Source organism: Nicotiana sylvestris, chromosome 6, assembly GCF_000393655.2.
Source record: "Nicotiana sylvestris chromosome 6, ASM39365v2, whole genome shotgun sequence".
NCBI classification, from domain to species: Eukaryota; Viridiplantae; Streptophyta; class Magnoliopsida; order Solanales; family Solanaceae; genus Nicotiana; species Nicotiana sylvestris.
Window position 1 is genome coordinate 10,283,588 of NC_091062.1, and position 24,034 is coordinate 10,307,621.

General features: G+C 37.5%; 3 protein-coding genes across 3 annotated transcripts; 1 reads left to right on the forward strand and 2 right to left on the reverse strand.

The window, feature by feature from the left end:
- Window positions 1-4,788: 4,788 nt before the first annotated feature.
- LOC104213425 (uncharacterized) lies at window positions 4,789-6,628 on the forward strand. The gene is made up of 3 exons (XM_070148049.1): window positions 4,789-5,173; window positions 5,383-5,525; window positions 6,185-6,628. The coding sequence occupies exons 1-3, from the start codon at window positions 4,789-4,791 to the stop codon at window positions 6,626-6,628; spliced, it is 972 nt and encodes a 323-aa protein (XP_070004150.1).
- Window positions 6,629-7,299: 671 nt separating this feature from the next.
- Window positions 7,300-12,140, reverse strand: LOC138870256 (uncharacterized). Its single transcript, XM_070148050.1, has 14 exons — window positions 12,051-12,140; window positions 10,834-11,386; window positions 10,541-10,719; window positions 10,419-10,454; window positions 10,251-10,358; window positions 9,914-10,033; window positions 9,726-9,777; window positions 9,558-9,638; window positions 9,358-9,438; window positions 9,194-9,277; window positions 8,723-9,104; window positions 8,494-8,620; window positions 7,632-8,170; window positions 7,300-7,546 (listed from the first exon to the last, which is right to left on the reverse strand). Exons 1-14 carry the CDS (start codon window positions 12,138-12,140, stop codon window positions 7,300-7,302), a joined length of 2,679 nt encoding a protein of 892 aa, XP_070004151.1.
- An 8,690-nt stretch (window positions 12,141-20,830) lies between these two features.
- Window positions 20,831-21,355, reverse strand: LOC138870257 (uncharacterized). Its single transcript, XM_070148052.1, has one exon. The coding sequence runs from the start codon at window positions 21,353-21,355 to the stop codon at window positions 20,831-20,833; it is 525 nt and encodes a 174-aa protein (XP_070004153.1).
- Window positions 21,356-24,034: the final 2,679 nt, after the last annotated feature.

The window sequence follows — 24,034 nt, forward strand, 5'->3', positions numbered from 1 at the left end:
TTTTAATCCCGAATCGAGGAAAAGAATGACTCTGTATTACAGTCCGCGAACCAGAAATCCGGATAAGGAATTCTGTTAACCCGGGAGAAGGTATTAGGCATTCCCGAATTCCGTGGTTTTAGCACGGTCGCTCAATTGTCATATTTGGCTCATTTGTCTGATTTTTAAACAATTAAGAACTTATATGCAAATTTAACTTTTAAAACCTCTTTTATCATTATTTATTTTATACAAAATTGCAACGTCGTGAAAACGCATCTCGAACCACGCCACAACCAGTGTACACGTGATTTTTTGACGCATTTTGACTTCGTCAAGATCGTGATTTGGGTTACATAAATGTACACCCGTATTTAAGAAAATAACCTTATTAAATATGCGCCCAAAATACTACGCGTTATGATACTATTATGTAGGACTGTGAATTTTACTAAATCGCCCATCTCGGAATCTAGGTATTTTCTTATATTAAAAAAAAGATTGGAGGACTGCAATTTTTTGTATTATTTATATTTATTTATTTGTTAGCGAGATCCTCCCTTATTTTATGAATACCCTTTAATGACTACATCTTTATTATTAGTAAGTTTGTCCATAATTATGAAGTCAATCTCTACATACTTAAAAATAACATATTAATTACTAATTCAAAACAAATATTAATGGAAAGTAATATTACTAAAATGATAATTACGAACAACATGGAATTTCCCAAAAATTAAAAAAAAACTAATTATCCCATAGTTGGATTAAAACATATTGTTAGTATGACTTAAGCTTATTGAAATTAATTATTTACAAATACTGAAAAATTAAAAAAAAAAAAAACTTGATTACTAAACCATATTTCTAGAAGTTAAACAATTTAAACTTAACTAACTTTGTTTTAATTCACATCATGTCCTAATACTTGATTCGCAAATTAATTCATGTTTTAACTGAAATTAACTACATGATTCCGATTAACTTAATGTTGACAAAAAAAAAACCTTATGAATAATGAATTAATCAATTTTTGCCAAACTGATTCAATAACGCCATTTTTTACGTTATTTCTTTTATTTTGATTATTAAACAGTTTTAATTAGTAATCCGTCTTGAATATATTTCCTAATAATCCGGTTAAGGCGTTATTTAATATATCGCTATAACATGTCTAATTATGCCAAATGACAGTGATTGACAGAATAATAATACATGAATAATCTAAATACAATACAAAAAAAAAATTAAAACTAAATTAAAAATTTAACATTCCATTCTTCATTTCAGCTTACAAAATGCCAAAATTACAGTTGTGTACCTGGTATTGCCAATATAAGAAGAAGAAAGTCAGCCACGCAGTAATAACCAAACAGCACAGCAACAAAAGTCCAATAGCAGTAACAATCCAGGAACAGAGTTTGCAAACCGGTGGAGTATTAAACTCAAAACAAAAGCTTCAAGCTTTGATGAAAAACAATTAATTCTGATTTCAAACAATGAAAGAAAGCAAAAGATTTTTTTTAGTTTTTTTTTTGAAAGTTTAAATATTTTTTCGGAATTTTCTCTCTCTTAAATGTTCAGCCCTTTTTTTTCTCTCTCCTATTTTCTTTCTGTTCAGATTCGTTCTTTCTCTTCTGTATTCTCTCCTATTTGTCTTCTTGTGTTTCAAGACTTCTTATAACCCATCCCATAAATCTTTCAATTAATTAAAATCAATACTTTTTCTCTACCCAACCCATTATCTTCCCACTCATCCCCATTACATTAAATAAACATATCACACCACCCCATTATATTTTGTCCCCCATGCCTAACATAAAATAATACAAGATTCCCCCCACTAAATTTTGTCTTGTCACCCCTTTATATTAAATAACTATATCACAACCCACCCCATTACATTTTGTCCCCCATGCTTCATATAAACAATTACAAAATGTACAATTCCTAAACTACCCCTCCGACCTTACTGAAATTACCAAACTACCCCTGAACGTACTGCAAATTACCAAACTACCCATCAGCTATAACACATCAATTAATCAAACTTAACCAAAATATAGACAATATGATTAATTTCTAACAATGTTCAAACAACAAATTTCATGAACATGATTTCTTCAACATTTCAACAACAAATCACATGAACACAAATTGAACAACAAAGAACAACTAAAATTTGATTGAACAATATTTTAGCAACAAACAATCCTATTTTCGGATTCAACAACAACAACAAACAAGTATATTTAGATTTCTAAATTCAATAATATTGAACTTAAAATCAACTACTCTAACAACATTACAACAAACAATTCTTATATTAAACTTAAACAAGATTATGAGACAAATTCAAGAAATAATCATAAATGATAAACAAGAAATCAAACTATACAAATTTCGGATTCAAGAACAATCAAACAAAGTATGAACATGAATTAAATCTATATTAAACAACAAGCATGACGGATTCAAACGATTAAATCAATATATTTCCTTCAACACAACTAATTTTTTTTTAGACAAATAACAAGATTTGTTGTTAGAAACAATTATGAACTTAAACTTGAACTTAACAATATTAACAATTTCTAAAAATACATAAACACATGAAACAAATTGAAGAAATAATCAATTAAATTTCAATTTGAATCTAACAAACATCAAACTAACAAATATTTATTCTAACAACAATACAAACATGAAAAATAACTTAATTAATTTACCATTTGAATCTGAAAATTAAAATCAACAAAACACATGAACAAACTAGAAAATTATTTCAACGATGAACAACGAACAAAACAAGAATCAAATATTTAACGATTTTAACTTCGAGAAATATAAAAATGAAATATGGACAAAATAAAACTCAAAAACAACTAATCGGAGATGAATCAACGAAGAACTTCAATTGTAAACAAATCTGTCCAAGCCTCGACCAAAGCTCGAACGAAGGACGACGAAGACAAAGAAGAAGTAGAAGCATTCCGCAGCTACTGCCCCGACGAGCAGCAGCAGCAGTCCGTCCAACACCTGCTGCGACGAGCAGCAGCAGCACGACGTAGGAAGTAGCGGCGACAGCCGCGACGACGAAGAGAAGACGCAGTCGCGACATCAGACGAGGAAGACGAAGCAAAACAGTGAACGTGCAGGGAGCTGGACGCGGCAACATCAACCCAGCTGAAACCAGTTCGAGCTGGAAGGGACAGTAATGACGAAGAAGCAACGGCGATAGGCGTGTTTGGACGTGAGGTTGCTGAACGCAGCTGCGCGAGCAGCAGCAGTTCGGTCGCGTTCGGAGGTCGTTTGGTTGAAACAGAAGCAGCAACAACATGGATGACGACGAAAACACGAAGAAGAAGTAGCAGCTGAACGCAGCAAGAAGGAGAAGCAGCTGAACGCAGTAGGGGAAGCCATGGATGAGCTCAAACTCGACGATGACGAAGCTTGATGGAGGAGGGCAACTATGGAGTTGTTGGTGCGTGTGTGCGTGAGTGACGGGGTGAGGGGGTGTTCGTGGGAGAGGGTGGTCGACGTTGCAGGTTGGGGTTTGTGGGGGGGGGCAGCCATGGATGACCTTTGGAGAAACTTGGAGAAGAAGAAGCAAAAGTGGGGGGTGGCGGATGGGTTAGCATTTTTTTAGGGTTTTCTTCATTTTTTCTTTTTGTTTTGTGTTGTTTGTAAGATAATAGGGTGTTGGGTTATGGACTGGGTCGACCCAGTTCGAAATGGACTGGGTCGTAGGGAAGATTGGGCCATTTTTTGGGCCTGTGGCTTGAAATCGAAGAAGAGGCCCAATTCCGACTTTCTTTATATTTTCGCTCTCTTTTCTTCTTTTATTTCTCTAAAACTAAATTATAAAAATACTTAAACTATTATTAAGAATTAAATTAAGTTATAAAAGCGCAAATTAACTCCCAATAACAATTAACGCACAATTAAGTAATAATTAAGCATAAAATTGTATATTTGGACATTAAATGCTAAAAATGCAAACGATGCCTATTTTTGTAATTTTTAATTTTTGTAAAACAAATTTAATTACTAACAATTGTAGAATTAAATCCTACATGCAAAATGCGACATATTTTTGTATTTTTTATTAATTTAGCAAATAAACACGCACTACAATTACCTACAATTAAACTACAAAGCTCACATAGTACTGAAAAGGATAAAGCAATGTTGCTTTCAAAATTATCTACATAGAAACTACATTTATGAATTTATTGTTTGCAGGTTCGTCTGGATCCCTAAACTTACTTGAATTTCCATCCTCACCAGCTATAGAGGAATATCAAAGTGAAATAATAACTGAATCTACGCAAACATATATTGAAGAAGGACAAGTTTATCAGGACAAGCAAACAGTAGCTGCTGCAATGAAGAATTATTCAGTGATGCACAAGTTCCAGTTCAGAGTAAAAAGATCTAGTCATAGAAGGTATGTAGTTATTTGTGGATAATATATCAGCAAAATCAGTGTTTTAGTGAAGATATGTGGTTTTTATAAATTGTAGTTTAATTGTAGTTAAACTGTAGTTAATTGTAGTTTTTAACGAATTTGTGTTAAAACAGTCTTTTTTGTTGCTTCTACATCTATAGCCTGTATTAAATATTGTATTTTTTTGTAGCTACTGGCTTATATGCGTTGCTGAAAACTGTAAATGGCACTTCAAGGCAACGTCAATTAATGATTCGGCAATGTTCAAGATAAGGAGTTTCAGCCGACAACACACATGCTCCGTATTGGACGAAACATTCATACAACGCAAACGTACTGCATTTGTAGTTGGTAGCATGGTCGTTCCGAAGTATTGTGATCCTAATACTGTTTACACACCAAAGGACATACAAACTGACATGTTATCCGAACATGGACTGAACCTAAGCTACATGCAAGCATGGAGAGCCAAGGAAAAGGCTTTACAGTTTTTGAGAGGGAATCCGTCTGACTCCTACAGCAAATTACCCAAATATTTTTATATTCTTGAGGAGACTTATCCTGGTTCTGTTGTTAAATTGAAGAAGGCAGCAGATGATTGCTTCTTATACGCATTTGTTGCTCTTTGTACATCAATAAGTGGTTGGCAACATTGTAGGCCAGTAGTAGTGGTTGATGGGACATTATTAAAGTCAGTCTACAGGGGGATTATGCTTACAACAAACACCATAGATGCAGCAGGTAAATAATGTAATAATTTTGTAGTTATTTTGTAGGCAGTCTATAAAATGTAGTTAAATTGTAGTTATATTGTAGTTATTTTGTAGCTAAAGGAAAAAAATGTAGATAAATTGTCTATATTCTGAATATATATTGTAGTTGTTATTTAATTATATTTTTATATACCTTTTCAGGGCTTCCAATTAATATTTTATGAATTAAAAATGTAGGTACTATATTTCCCTTGGCATATGCTGTGGTTGATTCTGAAAACGACGCGTCTTGGAGGTGGTTCTTTGAGCAATTCAAGAAGGCATATGGTGAAAGACCTTCAATGTGTGTTGTTTCAAATAAGAATGAGAGTATACTGAAGGCAACATCAATTGTCTATCCGGGCATGCCACACTACTCTTGCATGTGGCATATTTGGACAAATATAAGGTCCAAATTCAAGAAGGGACATTTACAATTACATGAATTGTACTTTGCTACAGCACGGTCATACACTCTGGATGAATTTAATGAAAGGATGTTGAAGATTGAAGAGGTAGACCTGCGTGTGAAATCTTACCTATATGATATTGGCTATCATAGATGGACGAGTACATGCAACGGTGAATAGAACTTTTACTATGACATCAAACATTGCCGAGTCGTTGAAAAAGAGGCAAGAGAGCTGCCAATATATGATCTATTAGAGTATATGAGGACGCTTCTTAAACGTTGGACGAAAGAGAAGTTATTGAAGGCAAAGGGTACTTTCACATACCTTGGGTACAAATTCAACAAAGAATTGGATGAAAACAATACATTATCTCAGAAACTAAGGGTAAGATCTGTTTGTTTTGTGCAAAAAAAATAAATTGCTTAATATGCATTGTTTTCAGATTGTAGATAAACTGTAGTCAAATTGTGGGTAATTGTAGATTGTAGATAAGTTGTAATGTATTTATAGCTGATTTGTAGGTAATTTGTGGATAATCCTTTTTAATGATTGATATATTATTATTAATGTTTGTTCTTCAATTGTAGGTGAGGGCTTCAACAGATCATTTACATACTGTGTTAGATGGCGTGAAGCGGTACATTATGTGTCTAGAAACCAAGAAATGTAGCTGCGGAAAATTCCAACTTGATGAACTTCCATGTGCGCATGCTTTGGCAGCATTAAGGCACAGGAAGGAAACATACGAAAACTACTGCTCTCCGTATTATACAAGGAAGAGCCTTCTGCTTACCTATGAAATGCCAGTAAATCCTCTTCCTGATGAAAGCAAATGGGATGTGCCACAGTATATTTTGGATGAGGTAGTAAAGCCACCGGCGGGAGATAAAAGGCAGCCAAGGAGACCTCACAAGGAAAGATATAAAACATTTGATGAAATAAAGTCAAAGAAGTACAAGGTGTCATGTGGAAATTGTGGAGGTGAAGGGCATAACAAAAGAACTTGCAAGAATGCGCCCAAAAAGAAATGAATATCATGTAGTTGGAATAGTTATTCAAAATAAATGTTAGTGAGTTCAAATTATCTGATTTTTTGTGTAATCGTTCAAGTTTTTGAAGATGATTATGAAATATACTACAATTTGTGTATTTGCGTTTAATATGATTTTATGTATTCTGTCAGGCATCTAAATTTGTCTTTTTTATAGCTTAGTTAAACTTTAATATTTACTATATACAAAATAACTAATATTAATGAAGAATTCATTCAATGTAAACTGTTTCCAGATTGTAGTTAAAATGTACTTTAAATGTAGTCTAATTGTAGTCGTGTTAATAATTTGTAGATGATTTGTAGTTAAAATGTAGTTTAAATGTATTTGAATTGTTGTATTGTTAGTAATTTGTAGATGATTTGTAGATTAATTGTGGATAATTTATTTATATGATTCCTGTATTTATTTCATATTTTGGTTGTGTAACTTAATTACAAATGACAGTTATATACAGAAATTACCTAGAGCTTTAAGGTATTTCATAAAAATTACTTAAAGATTAAAGGCAAATTGTATTCTAGCAAATCAGAGTACTCGAGTTTAATGTAATGAAGACAAAGTGCTGTAAACAACCAAATGACATATTTCGTACAGTGTATTCCACTTCAACTACAAAATGACATCAACTAAACTAGGAACACAAGACTCTATTTCTTCTTTCTCTGTACTCTAGTCCTCTCATTTTTAGAAGGAGCACCCTTCCTCTTTACTAGCCTGCCTGTAACCTCACTTTCACTGATTGACCCATCTTCTTGCTTCTTTGTAGCATAGTCCCATAGTAGAGCTCCATAGCGTCTACGGTGTTGGTCGATATCAGAAAGATCTTCTTTTGGGATTTCCAAATCTCCAAGGCTAACATACTCCGCAAAAGCCGCCACAAATACACCACAATCGCTGCATAAGATAATTTTTTTTATTATGTAACAATTGATTAAAATAAAATAATTAAACATATAGAAAGGGAGAATAACTTTTTTACAGTGATCCTTCCTTTTGCTGTGGAATTTCCGCAACCATCCACTGTATGTTGAGAGGGTCTGTAACTGGTTTCTCAATGTATGCCTTCGTGGTCTTGAAGTCAATGTCATTACGTTTCCCGTAGAAACCAGTGCAAGACAAATACAGAGGGATAATGATTGAAAACTTATCAACCAATGATTCAACAGTTTTATGACGGTTTGAAGACACCATGGAATCATAAACAAAAAGTTGCCTGTCCACTATGTCGAAAACGAACAACAACCAATAAAAATTCTCTACAATGTTCACAGGCATGATGACATAGTCAACTACATCCCAGACAACATTAGCAAGAAGTCTATACCCAAGGATATATTCTACAACATCATCATCTGATTTAACAACTGAATACTTAAGTTCTGGTGGAGAACTTTTAAACTTGTCATAGTTTCGTTCAATCTTGGTCCTGAACAAGCAATCGGTTGTTGTGAACCTAGTGTCGTTGTTGGGGCCATACTTGCCTCTTTTTCTCAAAAAATACATAATAACATCAATGTGCTGCAAAATAAAATAAAGTCTACTATAAGATACAAAATAAAATAAAGTCTACTATAAGATAACCACAATTATCTACATAACAGCTACAACTTAAACTACAATTTGAACTAATCAAATAATCTAATAGATTGCTACACTTTAGCTACTATACAGAGGAACAAATTCAACAGCTGAAGACAAAACATAGTAACCTATATATCTTGTCTACAATATAACTACAATTACACTGCACAGCTGAAGACAAAACTACAATATAACTACAATTACACTACACAGCTGAAGACAAAACACATATTGTGAAGGATTCTATTCTTTATACTTACCGTGTTATTGATGACTTGTCCTGGGTGAGCAAGGGCATAAAACCAGTCCTTCTTATCCACCTTTTCACAACCAAAGTCTAACCAAGGCTTGATTTGGTTATCCTTTTTGGAAAAGTATTCTTTCCTCCTGTAATAACAAAAAAATATCAAATAAAAAAAATAACAGAATGAATTACATATTTAAAGTTTAAAAATGGTGAAATGACCGTGTAAAATTAAGCATTCATACCTCTTAGATACTTTGTCACTACGAAGGTATAACCAGTTGGTGAACCTTTCTATCAAATCAGCATCTACATTTTCACCTATAACAGTTGTGAAGAGGTGCTTGAGGAAGAAAAATTTAGGTCCACCAAAGGTGCTGCCTCCAGAACTATACAGAGGTGTGAAAGGTGATCGTGCATGTTTCCCCGGTTGCCTGGTTCTACCCAGATGAATAGGGGTTGCTTCATCTGGTATGGGCTCGCCATACATGACCAATTGTGTTAAGTTGTCTGGCAACTCAAAGTCATCCAATGTCGGACCTTTCTTGTCAATGCCTGAACCTTCAGGAACAACTTCATTCACAGTCACACCGTGAATTGGCGATTGTGGAACGTTATCTTCAATATCTGTTACATATAAAATAGCATACTTAACAACATTGTATAATTGTATAAGCAAAAATTTACTACTTCAAAAGTATATTATGATACTATACCTGCTTTTTCTACCTCAGCTCCTTCCTGAAATCCTGGTTCTTCCTCAACCATTGCTGGCACACCCCCAGGAGAAACTTCAGCTTCTGAAGATAAATGTTTAAATATGTAGTTATGCACAATATTGTTGATATAAAGTGAATATAATGAGCTTCTGATATTATACCTGATTGTTGTGCCTCAGCTACTCCTTCAAATTCTGGTTCTTCCTCAACATGTGCTTGGAGATGTTCTGTTGAAACTTCAGCTTGAATGAATAATTTAAAAAATGAGAATTTGTAGATATATGTGGGAATTTTTAGTTAAAGTGTGAATTATAAATTTTTTGCATTGTAACCTTATTGTAATGAAAGTATGATAGTATACCTGCTTTATATGCCCCAACTGCTTCTTGAAAATCAGGATATAAGTCAACATGTGCTTGAACATGTTCCGGAGAAATAACAACTGCAAAACATAGTGAAAAGGGGTTATAATAATTAGATAATGTTGTCTTGAAGTTTGTAGATATGTCTGAAGGAATTCTATAAATACCTGTATTGCTTGTGCTTGCATGCACTTGATCACCAATATTGAACTGAAATTGCTGGTTGTTATCTCCTTATTGTTGGTCATTATTTTTGGTTGAACTACCAGCAAACTACAATTTTTGGGTATGTTTGAGTATATTTGATTCATATGTCATAATTAGTTTTACTACAAAAATATATGTCAATTATTACCTTTGACTCGTCCACATCGTACCTCCTGTTTATCACCTTCATAACACTCTTCACAGAAACATCTATGAACTGTCGAAGGCTTGAGAGTTCCTCAAAAACAGCATTCCTAAATTCAGCTAACTTTCCATCAACCAAAAATTAAATATATAATTAGTTGGTAATCTTATTCAAAGTGCTACAGTTCCACTACAATTTAACAAAGATTTGTGAAATACCTACATGGCTCAATATAGAATTATACCACAAATTAACTACAATGTATAACATACAATAATTGTTATGGAATCAAGTTAAATTGTAGCAAAAAATATTTTTATATTGTAGTTATTTATATTACCTGCTCGATCGCCTTTTCCAACTTCCCGAGCTTGCTAGTCACAGATTTAGTGTCCTCTTGACAATCTGTATCTTTGGGTTCAAATGTTGGAGAAACAACAATTGGAACCTGTGATGATTGAGCACCATGTGCATCTTCATACTAAATCTTGTCTGGCAGATTAAATACTCCAATCTCTTCACCCGATTCAGTGATGCTTGTGAACTGAATGATGGAAATAACAATTAGTTCAAGTAAATAAAAAATGTAGTTTAATTGTAGTTATTATGAAGGTAAATGTAGCATCATACAAAAGTGAAAAGATACACCTTAAGCCACCAAGGCTTAATCATCTTCTCTTCAATTGCAGTTAACCAAATCTGGCCCTTTGTAGCTGACCATCTTAAAATGCGAGGTATAGATTCAGAACACCTCGTAGCAAGCTCTGTACTGACAGGCGAGCAACACTCATATTGCCACACTTGCAAGGCTAATGAGCATCCCCGTATCAGATAAGAATGTACATTGGGATTAAGACGATGTCAGACAGATTCAATAACCTGCTTGAAGGATTTGATACCCCATGGGTATGACTCAAATTTACCAAACTCTATCAGAAAGAACATAAACTTGTCTATGAAAGACACATGTTCTTTATCAGAAGGACAAACAAAAAATTCCAACAGATAAAGAATGCACAACCTCACTGCATCCTCATCGTTTGCCCAAGCTTTATTTGTGACTACATTTTTCAAATGCCACTTTTCAACCCTTTGTTTGTTCGAAAAATAGGTAGTCATTAAATGACTAACATAAGTGGAAGTGTAACCATAGTCTGAAAACTTATTCACACAATTTAGACCAGTAATCAACCCAAATTCTCTCAAGAAAAAATTCAATTTTTCACCCTTCAATAGTACTGAAAAATATGAGTCAGTAGATTTTGACAATTCATACTTCATCAGAAGATGAATTGCTTGGTTTTGCATACTAATTGTGGGGAGACCAAGTAAGTAACCAAAACAAGTTTTTTGAAAAAGTTTTAAAGCACTTGGAGAGAGTAAAGCTTTTATTTGGCTAGGTATGCTCGGATCACACAAACTGTGGAATCTAAGCACACCATAATCAACATTTTGTGGTGCAAAGTAATGGCCATTCTGCAGAAAATAAAAAATTATTGAACATTAGTAGCTAGCATAAAAAAGAAGCTGTAATCTACATATAACTACATGATAACTACAAAATATAACTAAAAGAAGAACAGCCTACCCACACCTATAACTACAACACAATACAGGACATCTACACATGTAAACATTATCTCAAAACAATAAGGAAGAAAAGGGTAACCACAGCTCTATAACTACAAAAATATAACAGTTAGTTCAAGTAACTCACAAAATGTAGATTAATTGTAGTTAGTATAAAGGTAAATGTAGCAGCATACAAAAGTGAAAAAATATACATTATCTACAATTTATCCAGCAGACTACAAAATAACTACAAAATGACTACATTTATGCACTGTCTAAAAATCACTATTACAATTAACCTACAAAATTGAGACAAACAATCTACAAAATTTGGACAATTCCACATTTTACCAAAAAACACTTGAACAACAGATTTTTACAACCAAAATCACACTAAAAAACTGTAAAGAAAAACAATTAGTGTTTACCTTTACCAAAATCTTTTTGTGAACCAATTTTGGTACTTTTTTGGAGGGTTTCTTCTTTTTCGGTTTTGATGAAGAAGGAGAGACCTTGGGCTTTTTCACAGATGGAATTTTAGGGGAATGTTCAACAAAATATCATCTACACACAACTCTTTGCCCTTTCGTTTGAGTTGTTTCTCGACTGGTTTATCACCTCCACCAGCATCAACATCGTGCAAATGCTTGGTTCTCATCTTCGCACGGATTTGTCTAGGAGATGAAATACTAGTAGTAGGTTCACTTGCATGTCTCGATTTTGCATTTTTGGGTGGTGATTTTGGTGTTAAAACACCCAAATCAAAGGATGGGATATCAGCTAATGTAGCTTTTGAAGCTTTTTTTTTGGGAGTGCTGTTTTTTTTTCATGATTTGGGACTTGAAAAAATAGATGCAACTTCAAAATAGGATTTTGTGAAATTAACTGGAAAAGAAAATCGCGGGTAGCTGATGTTAAAGGTATGAAAATGGGGGAATTAACTGAAGGTAAAACGTGGGGGGTGGGAGGAGAGAGAGGCGGGTAAACGAAAATGGGAGAATATACGCTCATAAATTAACGCCTAATATAAATGAAGCATTAATTATACCCTTAATTTGAATTGTGGTATATAAATGATAATTTGGTATGCTGAAATGTAATTAATACAATCCTTAAACATTGAGGATAATAAGGTTTCATATATGGTATATGAAGGTAAAAATTCCATTAACTAAACATGGACATTAAGGATAATAAAGTTTCAAATAGTGTATAAAAATAAAAAAATCCCTACCAAAAACCCATTTTAGATAAGTCCATTGGATCGTACAGATTTCAACCCCATAAGCCCAACTAAACATAGAAAAGTGAGTTTTTTTTTTTTTTTTTTTTTTTTTTTACTTCTTTGTAGAAATTGATACAAACGTTTTACTAAATTGTTTGAATTAGCGCAAATTCTGACTTTTTAAGGTGTGTTGATGAATCATACTTGAATAGATAATCAATCTGAGTACTAGAAAAAGTTTTATTTTTTATTTCATTTTGCGAGTTATTCTCTTCAAAAACTTTTGATATTTGGTGAAATTGATAGATTGACATTTTAACTATCCTTTTGACCAGATAGACATTTTTTATCGTCATACCCTCCATATAAATATTACCTTCACTATTTTCACTCAAGATTTATGAGTGCTCAGGTTACGTCGCTAATCTGTTGCTAAATCGCTCGTATAGTAGTTTAATGAATTTTTTGATAATATGTCGCTAAGTAGGACTCGCGATGAATTTTTCTGTTTACCTACAGAATTTATTCGTAGCTAATTTCAATTTTTTTTAGTAGTATAAAAATAAGAAAAATGACTTCTGTCTATGTATTTCGCCTTATATTTCTACCAGCTGTTTTGCCAAAATTATCTACTGGCAAGTCAGGAATAGTGATTGTATATCATTGTCCAATGTATCCAATTTTACATCGTTGATCTTATAATCTACTATTTAATTTAATTAAACTTAGAATAATCACGGCTTGGTGTAAGAAATTGAAATAATAGTAATAATAGAAATTGGTTAGGCCTGCAATGTTATATGGAACTGAATGTTGGCCGGTAAAGAACTCACACATCCAGAAGATGAAAGTAGCAGAGATGAGGATGTTGAGGTGGATGTGCGGGCATACAAGGATGGATAAGATTAGGAATGAAGATATTCGAGAGAAGGTGGGCGTGGCCCCCATGGAGGACAAGATGCGGGAAGTAAGACTCAGATGGTTCGGGCACATTCAGAGGAGGAGCACTGATGCACCGGTGAGGAGGTGTGAGCGACTGGCTGTAGTGGGCACGCGGAGAGGTAGAGAGCGACCTAAGAAGTATTGGGGAGAGGTGATCAGACATGACATGACGCGACTTAGGATTATTGAGGACATGACCCTTAACATGGAAGTATGTAGGTCGAGCATTAAGGTTGTAGGTTAGGGGAAAGTTGTGAATATTTCTACAACACAATAGAGTGAGACTAGCCAGTTAGGAGTTAGACTAAGAATGTCATTGGTCGTCTATTGATGCAGGGCTTTACCTGCTAGTTTTACTATACCAGCCATCTATTTCGTATTTCGTATTCTGTATTTCATATCTCTTATATTGCTGTTATTTTATTATGCATTTTTATGGTACTAATATATCGGCTCCTGTTGCTTTTTTGAGCCGAGGGTCTCCTGGAAACAGCCTCTCTACCCTTTGGGGTAGAGGAAGGTCTGCGTACATATTACCCTCCCCAGACCCCACTTGTGGGATTATACTGGGTCGTTGTTGTTGTTGTTGTAGTAATAATATATAATTTTTAAAAAATATATCTTCTTAATAACCATTTTCTTCGAGATAATCTCCGAGCTTCTCAACAACCTGAGCACTATTGCCGGGAGATATTGTTTCATCATATATACCAATAAGTAGGATCTGAACAGTTTTTCTGATAACAATACCACCTGCTCCCTGAATGAGAAAAGATTAATGAATTATTACAAACAGCCATTTGAAGTAAGGGCATTTTGATCAGTTCAAAATATATAGAAAAGATCTCTATAGACGACTAATAGAAGGGGCTTCATTTTTTAGAAAGATAGTGGTAAAAGGAATACCGATACACTTCTCATGCCGACCCTATCTACTGTAGTACCAATGTAGATGGGATCGCCATGAGAATTAGTTTAATCAAGAACCAATGTCTCATGCCAATGCAACTCTCTCTGCAGTCTATAGTATACTGTATTTACCTCGAAAATACGAGTAACAATTAAATTTAATTTGTGGGTTAAAAGATATGTGTTTTAGTTCAATACCAATTAATAATCAAGAAGTATGAAGTAGAAATAAAAGAAATAAGTGAATCAAACCAATGTTACTCAGCAGTGGTGATCTCAAGCCTAGTGACCTCCAGACGAACCAAGAACAATAAAGCAAGAACAGTAAGAGAAAGGACAATTATGATGAACACTAATGTAAAAGTAGAGAGTATATTCTTGCCAATCATTCGATGATGTTTATAAATGATCGGGGTCCCCTTTATATAATAGGGAAACCCTAAATAAGGTACATTTCTATTTATAGTAAAGAATATTACTGGTACAACTGTCTAACCGCCTAGTACGAAAATGTACAATTCTATTCCGGGATCTGCGCCATGATCTTGGGGGCGTGGCAGGAATCTCGCTCATTCTGTTAGAAACCCATAACACCATTATTTTGGGGTTGAGCATACTCGGCTTCGGCATACATCGTGCTTCAATCTTCGGGCATTGCACTCTGTCTTCGAGCTCGAGTCTGGTCCATCGAGCTCGAACTCGACCTTACCTGAACTCGGGCCTAGAGGCGATCCCTCGATCCTGGAAAATCGGGCATACATGATTTTGACCGCATACAGATAGTCCCCGCGTTTCTTAGAGTAAGACGATAAGAAATGATTTGAATCTCGATTCACCGGAGTCTCTAATAATGATATCATTCCCATAACGTGGGTGCTCAAAGTGACCGAAACGTCCCGTCGGTTCGCTTCCCCAAAACTTTAAATGCATGCCAGTAATGGTTGGCGACTAGTGCCGCCGAACCGTTGTTGCTTATCTATAAATATGAGGCTACTTCTTTGAATCGAAAAATTTACTCCTTCATCATATTTACTCTGATTATATCTCTTCTTCGTCTCTTTCTCTCATCATCCGTTTCCACCGCCTCTTAAATACACCAGAAAATGCCAAGTTCTCGCAAAACACCACACTCTGCTACCGTCTATACTTTTTAGGTTAAACTTATGGCTAAAACTTCCAAAAAAGTTCCCAAAAAAGAGAAAGCATCGTCTTTTTCTACTTCCCGGCCAGCCAAATCGGTGGCACCGCCGGCTCTTCACAAAATCACCCCGGCCCTTGTGTGATTAAAAAGGACTTCAATATTGAAAATCCTCCTAATATCCCAGGCCGATGCGAACATGTATCATGATACATCAGTTCGATATCTAAGAAATACCTCAAAGCCATGAAGAAGGATTGTTACTGGGGAGACGAGGTCGTGGTCCATATCCCAGGCCCCGAGGAGAGCATCACTACCCATGTGGAGGGTTTTTAAGTGTTTACATTTATCCCTTCACACTGGGTCCCCTTGATCTGGTAGTGATCGACTTCTGCAAAACATACGAGGTCATCCTTGGCCAGGTCCATCCTTCCTTTTGGCGCATCGTGATCATGCTGCGCTAGTTTTTTGGAAAGGCCGAGGGGTTGGAATTTACCCTCAACCATCTTATTCGGCTATATCAGACCCAGCTGTTTCGAGGGCTCATCAAGCTGCAACGTCGAACAAAGAAGGCCTTCTTTGCTAGTAACGATGAGGACAATGATCGAGGCTGGATGAGCCGGTTCATCAAAGTAAGGATTTCAGATGTCATCCCCAGGGACAGAATGACGTTCCCCGACTGATGGAACTTTAATCGTATGTGAAGTTCCTTAACAAATACTTCATATTCTACTTCCGTGTTCCATAATATTTTTATCTTTTCTGCAGCAGTTGCTTGGGCGCCTCATGTTGTCCCTGACCTCGAGGAATGGGTCCAAAGGTTAGCTGCCACCTCCTCGTATGATGAGCGCAAACGCGATTTACTGAGGGGTAAATGGGAGGCCAAGCATCATGGTAAGTTCTCTTCCCAAGCTTTGGTACCTTTCTTTTACTGGTGAAGTCACCTCATTCATGTTTATTTGTGCAGACATCGGAGATATCTTCGAAATGAGGCCATCCCCGCCCGGGGAAGGGACCGAGTCCCCGATTCCAAAATCGGGGAAAGACCACAAAAGAAAGAGGGCTTTGAAGCCCAAAGATACCCAGGATGAGGCGACCCCTACTCAGAAGCCGAGGAGAAAACTCATTCATGTGGACTTGGATTCAGCCATTCAACACCTAGAAGATGAAGAGAATGAAGGTGAAGAATCAGTGCTGGTAACCCAAACTAGGAAACTAGTCGAGGCCGCCAAGTCTTCCGAACCTGACACCTTGCCTTTCGATGAAGGAACTATGAAGAAAGACTCAGGAAAAGACCTCGAGTCCCCCGAGATCGAGATCGTACCTCTTCCTTCAACAAATACGCCGGAGGGGACAAGTGTTGAGAGGGCCGAAGCTAATTAGAGCAGCTCAAGTGAGAAGCTCGGGTCCGTGACAATGGGTCACTCACCATCTCTACCATCTTACTCTGAGGAGACAATAAAGGATGCTCGGGCTCTGCAAACACCCAACCCGAGCAAGGTCCTCGAAGAAGACCCTTTCTAGGACTGTTTCACTAGGGTTGACGATGCTGTTGACTTTAATGGTGCATCCACCCTCTTCGAAGAGGCTCAACGTATCCTCTTTCGGGTAAATACTAACTTTTAATGTTGTAATTTATTGTTTTCTTCCCTTCTTTTGACTGACATATCTTCATTTCATGTATAGGCCATCGTCAAATTTAGAGATGAGCTGAGCCAATGTGAGGCCGAGCTCAGGAAGGTTTTGGGTAAAGAGAAGGCCCTGAGGTTCCTTTGTAGCCAAAAAGAGGAGGAGCTTAAGGACCTTCGGGCTGAATTGGCCAAAGCTCGAAAAAAGGAGATCGAGCTAGATGAGTAGGTAACTGTGATTTTAATAGAGTATAGTCTTCTTGGCCTTACTTTGGAGGCTAACACTTAGATGTCTCAGCTGCAATAGAAGTTGGAGATGATTGGGCAGCTCCGGGGCGAGGTTGATCAAGTTAAGACTGTCTGCCATCAATGGAAAGAGAACATAGATCAACTCGCTACCGATAGGAAACTATTATAGCCCATCTGACCTCGGCTGAAACTTAACTCCGAGGCATTAAAGTAAAGGTTCTGGCCCAGGCCAAGAGAATTGAGATTTAGAGGTAGAGCTTGCCAGAGCCCGGGCCGAAGCTGCACAAGCCAAGGCTGAAGTTGAGAAGATGAAGGCTACGACTGATAAGACCATTGTCGTGCACTTAAGGGATGTCGAGGCTATTCAAGCGGAGCTGAGGGAGGCCTCCGACCAAGAAAAATAGAGTAATGATTTGGCCAAGTGCCAAGCCCGGAGGGAGACTCTCAAAGAAATACACGCTCGAGGATTTGACCTTACTGAAGAAATAGCCCAAGCAAAGGCTCTAGAAATCGATGTCAGGTTTCTTGTTTCTTTTGATGATGAAGATGCTGCGAGTGGCTCCGAGGAAGGTGAAGGTGAAGAAGGTGTCCCTGAGGAAGAGGAGGTTCCCGAAGATAGAGCTGCTGAGGGTGCAGTTCCTAAGGATGTTACTTCCGGGGATGTAACCCCAAAATAGATTAGGTTCTCCTTTTCGTTTTGTGTAAGGGCCCCTCGTGGGAGTTGTAAATGTACTTTGTAAAACATCTCTTATGAATATACAGAAACTCTTTGCTTTATCTTCAATTTGGGTTGAATTTCGTTTCGTCTACATCTGTAAAATATTTTATGGTATAACTCTAATGATCAGTCCGAATACCAGACTCAGAACATAATAAACCCTTAGGTTTTTTATTGACCAACATAATACCTCTTACGGTTTTAGTTAATCCTCGAGCTAAGCTCAAATTGATTTGATGCGAGCTCGGGATGTCGGGACTCTTGAGTTCGAGTTGAGTGAGAGCAAAGTCTCGAACCCTATATATTTTGGCCCTTAGGCTCTTTTTATATCGGCCCTTAGGCTCTTTGGGGTTGGCCCTTAGGCTCTTTAAGTTGGTCCGATTCGGCCTCTAAAGTGGCTATAATTTTTCACTCTTTTCAGCTAAAAGACTTAGTGAAAATTTTTATATGCCTTAGCATGTGTTTTTTTGTACCCGTTGGGTTTTTCGAAGGTTCGATCGATTGGAACCTCATTTATAACTCATTTGTGTAATAATAATTGAATACCTCTTGAGGTTTTTTCGAAGGCTGATGTTATCGAAGCTTTTAAATTATCAAGGGCTGACTTTATCGAAGCCCCTTTGTTATTTTCTTTTGCTGAGGGTAGCCTGATTTAACTGGTTTTTTCAAAGTGTTTGAAGGCCTTTATTTTATGGCGGAAGTCGGACGTCTCGAAGCCGCATTATTTTGGCTGTAGCCTTTTTATATGACCGTAGTCTTTAATATGGCCGCAACCTTTGGGTATGTCTTTTGGACTTGTTTCCCGATAACCTTTTGAACTTATTCGGAAGGTTAGTCCTCGAGTATGTTGGCCTTGGCCTTTATATCGAGGGGATGCCTCTTTGACGTCTTATGAATTCGAGTTTTGATGACTCGGGTGCATTGACTATCGATGACAGTCCCCGAGTATTCGGGGGTGCATTTGTGTTCTAGCTCTTGAGCCGTTTCCCCTAGGATTATAAGTGTAGAGCTCGTATAATAGTAGACTTCTTTGAGACACAAAGTGTTTTTGATATAAACAGAATGCTTCTTCAAATAATTGATACATGCGTACATGTTTTGTCATCGGGGCTCGACTATTTTATATAGACATGGTTCATCTAACCGTTTGGCCCATTACAAAGTTCTCCTATCGAGGCCCTCTTAGGCGTGAAGTATTTTCCTCGAAAATATGACCTCCGAGGTGATGCCCCCCAGTATTCGAGGTTGATTGAAAAGAAGCCTTAGATACTATTGAGTTCTCCTTAGGTAGCACATAGTTGTTGCTTCGTTAAAAACCTCGCCGGTAAAACCCATATGGGACAAAATCTGATCAAAGCGAAAAAGAGTGCAACGCATATATTGAAACCTAAGGACTTTGTGTAAAAATGTGCCTTTGATAGCTTTGATCGAACATCTGCAATGAGTTAGTTTCAAATTCAAATGGGCAAGAAAGATACATTCAAACCTTAGCAATTGTATCGTTTGAGAGACGATATGTTCCAATTGTTCGGCAGTTGTTCACCTTCCCTTGTGCTTAGTTTGTAAGATCCTTTATCGACAACTCCAAGGACTCGGTACGGTCCTTCCCAATTTAGGCCTAGCTTCCCTTCATTCGGGTCTCGAGTATTGAGGCTGACTTTTCATAGAACTAAGTCCTCGATTCCAAAGTGTCGAAGGTTGGTCCTTCTATTGTAATATCTTTCGATCCTTTGCTTCTGCGCGACCATCCAAACAAGCGCTGCTTCTCGCTTCTCATCTAATAACTCGAGGCTAGCATTCATAGCCTCGTGATTTGACTCTTCCAATGCATGTCGAAACCTGGCACTGGGTTCTCCGACCTCGACATGGATGAGGGCCTCAAAGCCATAAACTAAAGAGAATGGAGTAGCCCATGTGCTGGACTTTGATGTTGTTCGATATGCCCAAAGGACCTCGGGTAGAACTTCTCTCCATTTTCCCTTCGCATCGTCCAACCTTTTCTTTAGATTTTGAATTATAGTTTTGTTTTTGGACTCGGCCTGTCCATTTCTAGTTGGGTGGTATGACATCGATAAATCCTCTTTATTTTATGTGCTTCGAGAAACTCCATCACCTTGCTTCCGGTGAATTATTTTCCATTGTCACATACTATCTCGGCAGGTATCCCGAACCAGCATATGATATGGTCCCAGATGAAGTCAATAACTTCTTTTTCTCTCACCTTCTCAAAGTGCTGTGCTTCCACCCATTTAAAAAAATAATCAGTCATAAACAAAATAAATTTAGCTTTACCAGGGGCCTTTGGTAGATGGTCGACTATGTCCATTCCCCATTTCATGAAAGACCACGGGGACAGGACCGAATGGAGCTGTTCTCTGGGCTGATGGATCATCGGTGCAAATTGTTGGGATTTATTACATTTTTTGACAAATTCCTTGGTATTTTTTTCCATGCTATCCCAATAATACCCTGCTCTGATAATTTTACGAATCAAAGACTCGACGCCGGAGTGATTTGCACAAGTACCTTCATGGATTTCTCATAGAACATAATCGGTGTCCCTCGGCCCTAAACATACCATCAATGGCCCATCGAACGTTCTCCTGTACAATGTTCTGCCTTTGTCTAATGCAAACCTAGCAGACTTGGTTCGTAGGGCCCTCAATTCTTTATGGTTCAATGGGAGTTTTCCATCTTTCAAATAATCGATGTATTTATTCCTCCAATCCCAAGTCAAACTTGTTGAATTTATCTCGGCATGACCCTCTTCGACCACAGACCTCGATAACTGGACGACAGTCCTTAGGAAGATATCATCTTCTTCAACCGAGGATCCCAAATTAGCAAGTGCATCAACCTCACTATTTTGCTCTTGAGGCACATAATCCATAGTCCTTTCCTTGAAGCGATGCAATGTTACTTGTAGTTTATCTAAGTATCGTTGCATCATATCCTCTTGAACTTCAAAACTTTTGTTTACTTGGTTTACCACCAACAGTGAATCACACTTGGCATCAATGACTTCTGCTCCCAAGCTCTTGGCTAGCTCGAGACCTGCAATCATGGACTCATACTCGGCCTCATTATTAGTCAACCTAGAAGTTTTGATGGATTGTCTAATGGTACTACCCGTAGGTGGCTTTAAGACAATGCCAAGCCCGAACACTTTCACATTCGAGGCACCGTCCGTGAAAAGGGTCCATACCCCCGATGATGTACCCGAACTTAGCAAGAGTTCTTTCTTCACTTCGGGTACGAGGGTCGGCATAAAATCGGCCACAAAGTTAGCTAGGATTTGATACTTGATGGCCATTCGGGGTTGATATTTGATATCATACCCGCTAAGTTCGATGGCCCTTTTGGCCAGCCGACCCGACAACTCGGGCTTATGCAAAACATTTCGAAGGGGGTAAGTGGTTAACACACATATGGGATGACATTGAAAATATGTCTTTAGCTTTTTAGATGCGCTTATCAATGCAAGTACTAATTTTTCTAAGTGAGGGTATCTAGTTTCCGCATCTCCTAGAGTTCGGCTTACATAATAAATAGGGAATTGCATACCTTGCTCTTCTCGAACTAGTACCCCACTTACTGTTATCTCAAATACTACCAACTATAGGTAAAGTTTTTCATCTACCATCGGGGTGTGAAGCAAAGGCGGGCTCGATAAGTATCACTTCAGTTCTTTCAAGGCATGTTGGCATTCCAGGGTTTATACGAAATCCTTTTTCTTTTTTAGCAAGGAAAAGAACCGGTGACTTCGATCTGATGACCTCGAAATGAATCAACCCAAAGCAGCTATTCGACTTGTTATCCTTTGCACGACCTTCACACTATCCACGATTGTGATATCCTCAATGGCCTTGATCTTATCGGGGTTAATTTTGATGCCCCGATTCGACACCATGACGCCGAGGAACTTACCCGAGCCGACTCCGAAGGCACATTTCTCCGTGTTAAGCTTCATGTTGTATTTCCTCAAGATTTTGAATGTTTCTTTCAAATAAGCTAAATGGTCCTCTATGCGCATCGACTTAAGCAACATATCATCAATGTAAACTTCCATTGTTTTACCTATTTGTTCTTCGAACATTTTGTTAACTAGGCGTTGGTATGTAGCTCCTACATTTTTTTATCCCGAAGAGCATTATGTTGTAACAATAAGTTCCAAATTTAGTAATAAATGAAGTCTTTTCCTGGTCATCCGGGTTAATCTGAATCTGATTGTACCCGGAGTAGGCATCGAGAAAAGTTAGGATCTCGTGGCCGGCTGTGGCGTCGATCATACGATCGATGTTGGACAGTGGGAAAGAATCTTCCGGGCATGATTTGTTCAAATACTTGTAATCTATGCACATTCTAAGTTTATTTCCCTTTTTAAGAACTACAACTACGTTGGCTAACCATTCAGGGTATTTTACCTCCCGAATAGACCTTATTTTAAGAAGTTTGGTTACCTCGTCCTTTATGAATGCATGCTTCACCTTAGACTGAGGCCTCCTTTTTTGCTTCACCGGTTTGAACCTGGGGTCGAGGCTAAGCCGGTGTGTAGTTATTTCCGGTGGGATCCCTGTCATATCTAAATGGGACCAAGCAAAGCAATCCATATTATCAATAAGTAATTGAATGAGTTTTTCCCTGAGTTCAGGGGTTAATCCCGTTCCCATGTATACCTTTTTCTCGGGCAAGTATTCAATCAGTATGACCTTCTCCAATTCCTCGACTGTTGACTTGGTTGCATCGAACTCTTTGGTAACGACGAAAGTTCGAGGAGTAAGGAAATCCTTTTCTTCATTTTCGATCACCTGTTGCTCTGATTCCGCTGAGACTGGAGGCGGTGATTGCTATTTGGCCGCTTGCTTACCTTTGGTGCTTGACTTTTCCGAGGTTGAAGGCTCTGGTATCGGCGTCACTTCGTCGACTACAAACATCTCTTTTTCAGCATGTTGCTCTCCCTAGACCATATTCACACCATCCTCCATTGGGAATTTCATCATTTGATGAAAAGTTGAAGGTACCGCCCTCATGTTGTGTATCCATAGTCTTCCGAGGAGTGTATTATACCTCATATCGCCTTCGATGACATGGAATTTTGTATCCTATATGGTCCCTGCTACGTTTACTTGTAGGATTATCTCTCCCTTTGTTGTTTTTCTTGCCATGTTAAAGCCGTTTAGGACCCGGGATGCAGGTATAATCTGATCCTGTAGGCTGAGCTGTTCTATGACCCTCGATCTGGTTATGTTTGCTGAGCTACATGGATCCACTAGAACACATTTAACTTGAACTTTATTTAAAAGGATAGAAATTACCAGGGTGTCATTGTGAGGCTGAGATATGCCTTCTGCTTCTTCATTATAGAATGATAGGGCGTCCTCGGGCACATAGCTCCGAGTCAGTTTTTCTCTAGTGATTGACACCTTGGTGCGTTTGAACACAAGTCCTTGTGGGACATCGACACCGCTAACAATCATGTGGATTACATGTTGCGGTTCCTCTTGCTCAATTTTTCTTGCATCTCTCTCCCTGAAGTGATTCTTAGCCCGATCACTTAGAAACTCTCGAAGGTGGCCCTCGTTGAACAACCGAGCTACCTCCTCTCTTAGCTGCCTGCAATCTTCGGTTCTATGACCATGTATGCCATGATACTTGCACATCAAGTTTGGGTTCCTTTGAGAAGATCGGTTTGTATGGGTCTGGGCCACCTGGTGTCTTTGATTCTTCCAATAGCTGACACAAT

What these genes read in the sequence shown, in the direction of transcription:
- LOC138870257 (XM_070148052.1), bottom strand. Translation starts at nt 21,355, where the DNA reads ATGATTGCAGGTCTCGAGCTAGCCAAGAGCTTGGGAGCAGAAGTCATT.
- LOC138870256 (XM_070148050.1), bottom strand. Translation starts at nt 12,140, where the DNA reads ATGAGAACCAAGCATTTGCACGATGTTGATGCTGGTGGAGGTGATAAA. An exon ending in GAAAGGGCAAAGAGTTGTGT is followed by an intron (nt 11,387 to 12,050) that starts GTAGATGATATT and finishes TATTTTCTGCAG; the next exon opens with AATGGCCATTACTTTGCACC. An exon ending in GACAAGTCATCAATAACACG is followed by an intron (nt 8,171 to 8,493) that starts GTAAGTATAAAG and finishes TTTATTTTGCAG; the next exon opens with CACATTGATGTTATTATGTA.
- LOC104213425 (XM_070148049.1), top strand. Translation starts at nt 4,789, where the DNA reads ATGGTCGTTCCGAAGTATTGTGATCCTAATACTGTTTACACACCAAAG. An exon ending in AAACACCATAGATGCAGCAG is followed by an intron (nt 5,174 to 5,382) that starts GTAAATAATGTA and finishes TTAAAAATGTAG; the next exon opens with GTACTATATTTCCCTTGGCA. An exon ending in AGAATGAGAGTATACTGAAG is followed by an intron (nt 5,526 to 6,184) that starts GCAACATCAATT and finishes CTTCAATTGTAG; the next exon opens with GTGAGGGCTTCAACAGATCA.